This window comes from Vanellus vanellus, assembly GCF_965231255.1.
Source record: "Vanellus vanellus genome assembly, chromosome: 6".
Lineage (NCBI taxonomy): Eukaryota > Metazoa > Chordata > Aves > Charadriiformes > Charadriidae > Vanellus > Vanellus vanellus.
In genome coordinates, this window is record NC_138911.1 from 57,762,640 (window position 1) to 57,773,092 (window position 10,453).

General features: G+C 36.8%; 1 protein-coding gene across 1 annotated transcript; it reads left to right on the plus strand.

Annotated features, from left to right (window-relative positions):
• Positions 1-2,402: 2,402 nt before the first annotated feature.
• CDCA4 (cell division cycle associated 4) lies at positions 2,403-6,700 on the plus strand. Its single transcript, XM_082485316.1, is given in 4 exon segments — positions 2,403-2,464; positions 4,358-4,531; positions 4,534-4,635; positions 4,782-6,700. Coding segments are annotated over 4 exon segments (1,071 nt in total). The 5' UTR covers positions 2,403-2,425; the 3' UTR covers positions 5,538-6,700.
• The last annotated feature ends 3,753 nt before the right edge of the window (positions 6,701-10,453 follow it).

Here is a 10,453-nt window from a genome sequence, read left to right on the forward strand (position 1 = left end):
AATTCACAAAAATGCCTTTTTTCATACTGTATCATGTTAACAGATAGCTGTTGTCTCCTTGACAGCTTTTTTTGTACAGCTATTTCAAACAGCAGTTAAGTTTAACGTGCTAAGTTTGGGATCCTGACACTCAGAGAGTAGTGGAAGAAGGGAGATGATATAGCTAGTCCTAGATATTGCTTCTTGGACAGAGACAGATGCTGCTTGAAACTATCAGGGAATTTTGACCATCTTGCTTCTAAAGCAGAAGCAATATTGCTGTCACGTACCAAGAGGTTTTACACAATGACTAATACCTTTTTGAGGATGTTAGTATGTAAATCAATAGAGAAACATACTTACATTTTAATTAATTAGGTTTTAAATTTATTATTCTCTTGAGATGAGTGCTTGTTGGACATAGTGCAGGGAAGTCTAGGGAAGGTTGTTTATTTGCAAGATTTTAATTGCATCCGATAATGGCTATGAAGTTAATATTATTTTTTTTTACTGGGAACTTAGGTTCTGAGGCAAACTTGTATGCCAGTTAATAGAATCTGAAGAAATAATTGCCGTGATGGGCATATTCTTTATGTTAACAGAGGTCTGAATAGTTTGTTTATTGCTCTAGGGAAGAACCTGGAATCACATGTGGCAGGTCTTATGCATTATTATATTGCATGGGAAAACTCTTTCCTTCTTTACTGTGTTAATAGATTACAGACTGGACTGGTCTGCCAACATCCCCTATGTCTTTTAGTTTGTGGATGTGATAGTGGCTCTTTTACCAAGAACTCGTGTGTTCCCATCAATGCTGTATCAGTCTGCTATTTTGGGAGGCAAATGGCCGAAGCCTCTTCCTCTAAAGTTGTCAGAGATCCAAAATAACACCAGAAAATATTTTCATTTATTGTTCTTGTGACTGTATCATCTTTATTAGTAGCTGTTGTGGGATTTTCTGTGGGTTTTTGTTTGGTTGGGTTTTTTTAAATGAAGTTTACGCCCTTGTCGCCTACCCTAAACTAAAAGCATAATATCTAGTAGGAATTTTGGGATTTAAATAGTTACCATATACAGGCTCTCAAAGAGCTTGCCCTTCATTTACAGCATGTTTTGAGAGTGTATCCAGGGAGCAAAAACTTCTGAACTTTTACAGCATCACAAGGTGTTTGACAGAAATAAGAAATACTTTATTGACTTGATACAATGGTGTCTCACTGGAGTTGTAGTTCATATGCCTCATTACCCCGTCTTGAATGTTGCTGTGAGCTCAGTCTGTAAATGAGAATGAGACTATGAGTTGGTAGAAATACAGTTTCCATGACATAACAGCATTTTAGTCTGAATATTTTGGGATCATGTCAAAAGATTTTGGCTTGAGAGTGTTTAAGGTGGGTGGTTTTGTTGGGGTATTTTAAAGTATGCATTTTCCTGGGAAAAACATGTTTTCTGTTCCCCCACTCCCCCCCCAAGTCCTTTGTCAACCATGTCCTTCCCCCCAGATTTTGGGAGTAAGTACTCGAAAAATTTTTTTATTACCAGCCACAATAGAAGACAATTATAGGTGTCCGTATGCATCCTCTTTACTTGTACTTCAGTTGCAGACACTGAACTGTCTTGTATTGTACAGACATGTCTAGAAAAGTATCTGAATTGTTTTCATATTTTATCGTATAAGTTTTTGTATCCTGTTGAAATGGAGCATTGCTTTAGGTTTCAGTAATTAAAGGAATTGTTGCATGTGTTTGGTAGTTATATTTGGTATATCAAAACTTATTTGTCTTAAATGTGTTTTACAAAGTCAGCCTTTATAATTAAAACAATTTGATTACTGTCATTACTTTCATTATTGTCATCTTGCAAAGTAAATCTTAGTCATAGAGTTTCTGTGCTGGTAAAGGAAAATTCTCTCTGGTTTTGCTATGTTTCAGTTTTGTATTTGTGCATGCTTGCTCTTTTTCTCTAGATGCTAGAGATATATGCGGTTTTGTACAACAAAGGTGAAAACTGTATAGTTTTGTGATAGAAGTAATGAAGACTTGCTTTCAGTATGCTTTTGTGCGTGTTTAAAAATTTAAAATGATCGCTAAAGATTTTGTTTACTCTTTAAATGACAGAGGCATAGGGATAAGGGAGAGGCTGGTCCAAAGGTCAGGGTAATAGCCTAGGACTTGGACTTGAACTGGCAGTTTCCTTCTGCCAGATTTTGCGTCTATTGTTGGGCAAATCACCTTTGTGCTCTAGCTGTAAATTTGGTTTAATAGTACTATTCAACTTTGTAGGAATGTTGTGAGAATAGAGATACTGAAGCAATTGGAGAGGTGTATAAATTTCTGAAATGGGAAACTATTTTGTTCTGCATCTCCTGTACTTGGCTGACGTCTTGCTTCCCGGTACTTGGTAGGTGGTGCCCTAACTTTTACTGTATGGACTCTTGTTCAGTAGCATGGGAGAAGAGGAAGGACTACATCAAACACAATTACTGGTATGTATTTTTTTTTTTTTATTAAATGAAACTTACCTAGTATTTTGTGCAATGTCAGGAACAGGCTGACAAAGAACTTTTTTTATGATGTAAGATACTAATTGGAAGTAAATATTATAGAAAAAAAAATCCAGTGAATGCTGTGAAAAGTTTACCTTTAAGAATCTATAAACATTTTTTCCTCTGCTTCTACACACCCAAGTGTGTGTGATGTATTAAGATTTTCAAGTTTTCTGCTGACTCCTGTTCTTCTGTTATGTGCCTTAGAATAGTAGATACATGAAAACCAGGATAACATTCAATTGAAGTTTTAATTATTCTTCTCAAGAATATAAGTTGAAATAAAAGAAGCTTCAAACTCTGCAGAGTGTTTAATGTTTGATGACATAATCATACGTGGTTGATTAGTAGTCCCAAAAGATGTCTCTGGAGGTCAAGTTTCACATGGGAGGTGTGTCTTTAGAAATTACCGTACATACAACTTTGTAGGAAACATTAAATGGGATATCGTCCAATAGGAAGTTGCAGGAATATCTAAAATCTAGAAAAGGCACTATCAAGTAAAAACTGGGAATAATGCAAATATGTTAGGTTATAGAAGAAAATTTTAAAAGGCACTTCCAAACCATTTAATATATTGGTAATCCATAGATAGCTTTTAAGAAGTTTATTAAAAATGACCATAAGAACAAGTTCATATATTCTAGTCTCTGCATATTATGATTTCTGCATATTGTAATTTCTAAAGAGCTTTGTACCTTCAATGGAAAGAACTCTTCAAGAGTCAGCAGATCCAAAAAAGGTGGTTATTTCATGGATATATACAGCAGTGTAAGAAGTATTGTACGGAGTCAGACCAAATGTTTATCTAGCTACTGTGCTATCCCCAGCTTTTCAGGATAAATAATTATGTAATATATTTTCAAAAGAACAATGTTGTTTCACTTTGGTGGAATTTTATTGACTCTGAAAAAGCTGAGAGGGAGAGCTCTCTGAAAATGTGTGGAACATACCTTACCAACCAGAAAAGCAAGACAGAGGCTTACCAAGGGGAATGGAAAATAGCATAGAAAGACACTGCAATAGTATTTTGGTTTTATCAGCTCTTATTTGAAAAACTTTGTTTTGCTTGGGTTACTGTATTTAAAAACTCCGCAAATGTTGGGTAAACAGGAATTCTAAGGACAGAAGACCTAAGGGACATGACAAAGGTGCATAAATGTAAAGATCAGGTACTAGCTTTCATTTGCAGCCTAATTTTTATATGACTAAAAGAAGTGACATCTACTGCATTTTAAAAAAAAAAAAAAAAAAAAAAAAAAAAAACCAAAAAAACCAGTTGCTTTGTATTTCAAGAGGTCAGCTGCAATATTTGCGTGGGGCACTGTTGTCAAAATTAGTTCAATTCAGAAGAAGATCTGGAGGCTACTGCTTGAAACTCATACCTTGAAAAATTCAGCAAATGATTTCTAGATGTAAATAATGAGAAGCCTGGATGCACTCTGCTTAATTTTAACTGGTGAACCTAAACTAGGAATACGGGAATTTTTGCTTTCTTATAGTCAACTGAGAAAGAAGTACAGAAGCCCATACAGTGGAGGACTGTGCCTATCCTTATTGGACTTGCATGATTCATATTGGAATTGCGCAGTTCATTGACTCACCTGAGTAAGGGAACTGGAAGGACTGTTTTAGGCACCTTGGTTGAATGTCTCAAGTTATATGAAACAAATCTAGGTGTTATTCTCTCTGTAGGCAAAATAAGCTAACCTTTTCAAATATGCTGCCCATGGTATTTTTTTTCATGTTACTCTGTTAGGCATGTTGATGTTCTGGAGGGGTCAAATCTTTTAAAGATGGTGTGCCAGGTTGTATTTTTATTTCCAAAATTAGAAGTTAAGCATGCCAGTAGAAACTCGGGAGGAGCGAGGAGAAACTGCCTCTCCAATAGGTGAAATACAGCTGTTGAGATGTTTGCTTCCGTGCGAAGCAGCGGCTTCTGACTTCTATCAAGTGTGGAACTTAATGGGAGACAGGAGCTGGGAGCTCCTGCCTCTCTCCAATGCCATGCCTTGTGGACCTGCTCACCTCTGGTTCCCGAGTGCCGTCTTTGGGACCCAGTCCGTATGTTCCTGACCCCTGTTGTACCACACTGGCCATTCTATAACCTGGTATGACAATTCTGATGTTTCTGTTTTAAAAGAATTTGCTGTTAAAATTTAAGATTAAGTTTTTGTGTTTTGTTTTTTAGTATTTTTTTTCACCTCCTTCTTGAGCTGTTTATGTTGTACAAGAATTTTCTGTTTGTTTTTAACAGGACACAATGTTTGTGCGAGGATTAAAGAGAAAATGTTTTGATGGTGAAGAAGATATTGAAGGAACTCTGGCTGGTATTAAGGCTATTCCTTCATATAATCTTCAGCGGCAGTCACTTTTAGATATGTCCTTGGTTAAACTTCAGCTGTGTCACATGCTGGTTGAACCTAACCTTTGTCGCTCGGTACTTATAGCCAACACGGTACGGCAGATCCAAGAGGAAATGACTCAGGATGGGACTTGGCAGATGATAAATACACAGAGTACAGGGCAGGCATCCCTGGATCGTCTTGTTTCAACAGACATCCTCTGTCGTTCATCTAGAGAACAAGCTGAGGGAAAGCATGTTCCAAGTTATAGTACTTTCAATAAAGACTATGAGGGTGACCAGGCACAAGATAGTTCAGAGACTATGTCAACAGCCTCTTCAGTGCAAGCTCCAAGAAACCTGCAGAGCAATGTGTGGGAAATGGAGAATCCACAAGAAAATAAAGGAAACTTTCAAAAATCCTTAGATCAAATATTTGAGACACTGGAGAATAAAAGTCCTAATTCTGTTGAAGATCTGTTTTCAGAAGTTGACAATTCTTACTATGATCTTGATACTATGTTAACAGGCATGATGAACAACACGAAAGTGGGACACTGTGATGGGCTTGAAACGTTTTCTTCTCCAACAACTGCAACTTCTAACTCTAATTGTAAATCTGATCTTAATGAGCTTGATCATATTGTAGAAATCCTTGTTGAATCCTGAAACTCCTTGTGCGGGAGATAAAGATCTGTTAATTGGGAAAAAAGACTCAAGAAAGCTATTTCCAGTTTTTTCTGTCAAATCTGCACGTGTATTTTACAAGTATCTATATATTATATAGATAGATATATTAAAAAAGCACTTCATATTGCAAAATAGTGTTAACTCTGAAAGTTAACCTGCAACTTGTAGTGTAATAATCCAATTTATTGTCCATTGAACTGTAAGTATACACGGTAAATGTTTTTAAGTTTGGGGTCCAAGGCTCTTGAAATTGGGTTCCTTTTAACAATTTGTTTTAGCTTTTGATGGAGGATATGCTCAGCGAGAGGGAGTCTCTCATCTTTTTCTTATACTTCTGCCAGTAAAAATGGTAATAAACATAGAGAGAAGTTGGATAACTGGTTTTCTATTTTCCTCCAGTTTCCACTTTAACACCACATTAACTCCTACCATATCTGCTGCTTCTGTTCTAAGTCGCTACGTGGCTCTTAAAGAGCGGTATGCAATAGTTCCTGTTATGCTAGCTAGCTTATTCTGGTTTTTGCTACAATTTTTACTTCAAAAAATAGTTTTAAAGTGTTTATTGGTGTTTAGATTTTTCCAGGTATTTTCCTAAAATATATTTTTACTACAGATGTTATGTCAGCTGCTAACTTAGTAACTTTTGATCGTATCTGCAGTTGATGTATTTTTTGAAAGATTTTCAAAGGGATGTTTTTTTACCGTGAGCTACCCAATGTAGTTCAGTAAAGTGTATGTAAATGTAAATATGTGATTTTATACTTTACATTAAAATGTAAAAGCTGTTTTCATGATTCTGTTTTATAGAGTAGTACTTTACTAAATTGAGAATTGTACAATTATTCTTTTCATACCCCACGTACTTGAGTATCATTAGAGGAAGAGCTTCGATCCAACTAGTACAATTACATTTAATTCATTTCAGAGCATATTTTTTTGTTAACTACAAACCTAAATTGCATAGGTTTTTATTTATGTGTATTTATATGTAAATGTCATCAAGTGAATTGTTTCTCACTGAAGTCTACCATCAAATATTTGTTTATATGGGATAACTATCTTGCACTAATTGCTACAAAAAGTGTTATTAGCAGCCTTTAAATCTCCACTAATATGTCACGATGTCTTGTCATAATTAATATGCTCCACTCTTACCAAGGGTTTCCTCTTGGCTTTTTTTAATAACAAAAGATAATACAAAATGGGATGGTGTTCTTTTCTTCAAGTACTCACATTCATTTTAAAGTGTATATAATTAGGTTTATTCCTATGAGGCTTTTTCAGGGAAAAGGGATAGATCAAGTGCAGGGTATGACTTTGTTATAAAATAACAAACGTTTACTTTCACAAGCTGGTACTGGGGAAGAGACCTGAACTAGCAGGGAGGTAGAGGAGGGGGGAAAGATTGATTGGTTTCTGGAATGTGTTAGCATTGGTTGAGCCCAGGGAAGACACCCGCCAGTAACTCAGCTGTTTTCTGTAGACCTGAACCAAGCAAGTTGCAGAACACGAAGGGAGTACATTTCTGTGTCTGACAAGACTGCCTTCCCACAAGTGACCTTACCTACTATGCACTATGCTTTTCAGATTCTCAAGCCCTTAAAAAGGGGAGGGTGGGGGCAGGGGTTGTTAAGGACATTCCAGTGACACCTCCACAAACAGAGGCCACTGAGCTTATGATTTCAATAAGTGCTTTAGAAGCATTTGGTTTGGAGAAAAATGACATCACTTTGTTAAGTTTTTCAAACTTGATAGTTAAAGGCATATTAACTCAGTCGCCTGAAACCATGCAGTTGGTGTGAGTCTTCACTGAATTTGAAAATGGCTTTTGTATTAAACTCGGACATAGTTACTGTAGTAATTAAGCATGGCTTCCTCAATTAAAGCTTGATTAATAACTGTATTAAATTATGAAATACCATGTAGAGACTTGCATCTTCAGCCCATATAATACAGCTGGACCAAAGAAACAAGCCAATACTACATGCCTTAATAGAGATATCACTCACAACTGAAACGTGTTGCTGTAGTGTGTCCTGCTTCAGGAGGATACAAATATTGATGTGAGGTGTCATATCTCACAGTGACATAACAGTGTTTTATTTGGCAGTGTTTGTTACAGTATCAGAGATTCCTTCAGAGTTACAAATCTGCAGGAAACCTTTCTTGATGCTTTTATGCATGTGAATAGATCCACTGAATTGGACATCAGATGCCCTTGGGTAAAGCAGAAAGCCAGGCAGTTTCAAAGTTTTATAAAGGGAACATTAGTATTGAGTTGAATAAATATCTTCTGTCCCTCTGGGAAAGTTCCCCAAAACTGCTATGAACTGTGATTCAAAACCCACAGGCTTGAATGACTGTGGGTATTCCCCTCTGGTTCACTCCCCGTCCTCCATTTTCATTAAATGAGCAGTTGCGTGTTGAGATATTTAAAAAGATGCTCTCCCCCGCCTCCTTAGTATGCATCAGTCTCCATGTTACAGGTAGGAATTAGTATGATTTGTTCGTAACTCTTAAACTGTACATGTCAAATGTGCATGTGTGTGTATATATTTCTATATATCTATACCTTACTGTAAGAAGCATCTAGCTTGGTGCATTCCTTTACTGAGGAAGCTGTGCCTAGTTAGAGCAATTGGTAGAGACTACTTGGTTTAATGGGAAAGGTAGTAGGTAAGTATGCACTTATGCAGTTAAGCATTTAAACAGAAATATATATCCTGTTTCATTATGTTCTGAAAACTTATGCCAAATCTTATGTGCTTTTACATGCCTGGTATCTTGGCTCAAGTCTTCAGCAGGTATAAGAATTTGTATTGCTGAAACTTGCACAATCACAGTGCAGAACTGATGTGTGCTTAGAGCTGGTCTGACATTGCAAGGACCAGTCAGTGTAAAATCAGCTTGTCTCCCGACTGCTTTATTGCTGTGTCTCAGTCTAATTTAGCTGCCCGTTCTGGGTGGCTTCACTTCTCCTGTTCAAAAAAAAAAAAAAAAAAGGTGCCTGTAAGATGGTGAATTTTAAACTACTTATTTTATGAACTGTTACTACAAGTGGCAAGACATGATATTTGCTGGCGGTGATTTTCTTAATTTCTGCACATAAATGGGAAATAATTTAACGTCTGTTAAATCAGAAAAGGCTTCTGTAACATTTTGCTACCGCTTCTAGCAGCCTTTTTTCTTTTATGTGCTCCTAGGAAAAAGAGTCTTGAAACTTGCATGGCAGTCAACGCCGTGTCTGAAACAAGGCCGTTGGTCTGAATGACATAACTCTGTTGTAGGCTTGCACAAAAGAAAGGACTTTCAAGCAAACCAGCTAACATCAAATCTGCTTCCTTCTCAGGTAACCTTGAATATCTCTCCCCTTCTGCCTCTGTGGCTGAGGTTTTATTTCTCCTTCTCCCTTGCAAGAAAATCCAGAACACTCGGAGCTTCTGGAGCTCGGCCATTCAGCCAAGGCAGAAGCCCGAGGATCCAGGCTGAGTTAACGATGCCTTCTGCACGTGAAAGCTTGGCTGTTTAGCGCTTCCCTGTTTTTTTGGTGTTTTCTGGGTTTTTTAATCCCCTCTCTCCTCCGCAGCTCTGAGTTTACCTAGCAAAAGGCATGCCTGTTTCTGTGAATGTAGCTGTATTTGTCTAAAGGACAAATCTGGTAAAGAAAGAGTGAATCGGTTCTTTGGATGAAAAGCACTTTTCCGGGCTGCCTGAGAGGCGCAGCAGTGAGGGGTTTCAGCCTCGAGCAAGTTAGGGATTCACATGCAAGTCTTCACACTCACCGGGAACTACCTGTTTTCAAAGCTGTTCTTAGACTGTTTTTGAAGTCTCAGGTATGTCTGGACTGCTTTAGTAAGCATCTGGGAAGCATTATTGTAAATTGATTGATAGTATAGTTTTATATTGTAATTATCAGACCATTACGGATGTCTTGTGCCTCAGAATATTGATTTCAGTGTATGACTGCTTTACAGTTCTGCAACTTATTCCGTATTCCCATATAACTAAGAAACTCTGTCAAAAGCTAGGATGAAAAGAATATCCATTTATTTGCTGACATCTAGGACAGGACAAATAAAAATCTTTTCAAAACTGACTTCTGTTCAAAGTGAAAGTGTGTTTACGTCTCAGGCCTAGGATGTATAGTCCCTCATGCAAAAAACACCATGACTGATCACGACAAATTTTGATTGCTCATCAGCTCTTAAATGAGTCTGATTTCACACTATGTGACTAATACTAAAAGTACAAAACCACCAAGTTGCCAAGAAATGAAACAGACATCTTAGAAAAATATGTATTTTTGTCAATTTGGCTTGTTCAACTATAAGTTTTCACAAGGATTGTCTGAACTCCTTTTGGTGTCTCTTACAAAGTTGACAGTTAAAATAAATTTTCCTATTTTTTCAAGGAAGTTCCACAAAGAGATGAAATCCTGCTGAATAATTCAAGTTGTCAGGAAAGAGATTTACTTCAGATGCCTGTAGTGACTTGACTGTTTGTTTTTTTTTTAAACCAGTGAAAAATATTAAAATTTCATCATCTGACATGATTTTCATAAGTTTGTACGGTAGCTTTTTTTAAAAAACAATTACTCCTTTGCTTAACCAAGATTTCCCCAATATGAGTGTTTTATGACCTAAAGAATTACTGTGGTAAATGTTGATGCACAACCAACATGTCAACAGGAAAATATAAAGCTAGAGGCAACTTTCCGTTGCAGGGAAAATGTTCAGTAATTTCAACTGTCATCTTTTTAGGGAAGAATAATTGAAGTTACAGGTGATTACATGACTTCTTGCAAAAACAGAATTAAAAAGAAATTGTATCCACATGTCTGCCGTATTTGGAAGTCCCCTAGGAGCATGTGGGAAGTGGCAAGTAAGTATTGCAGT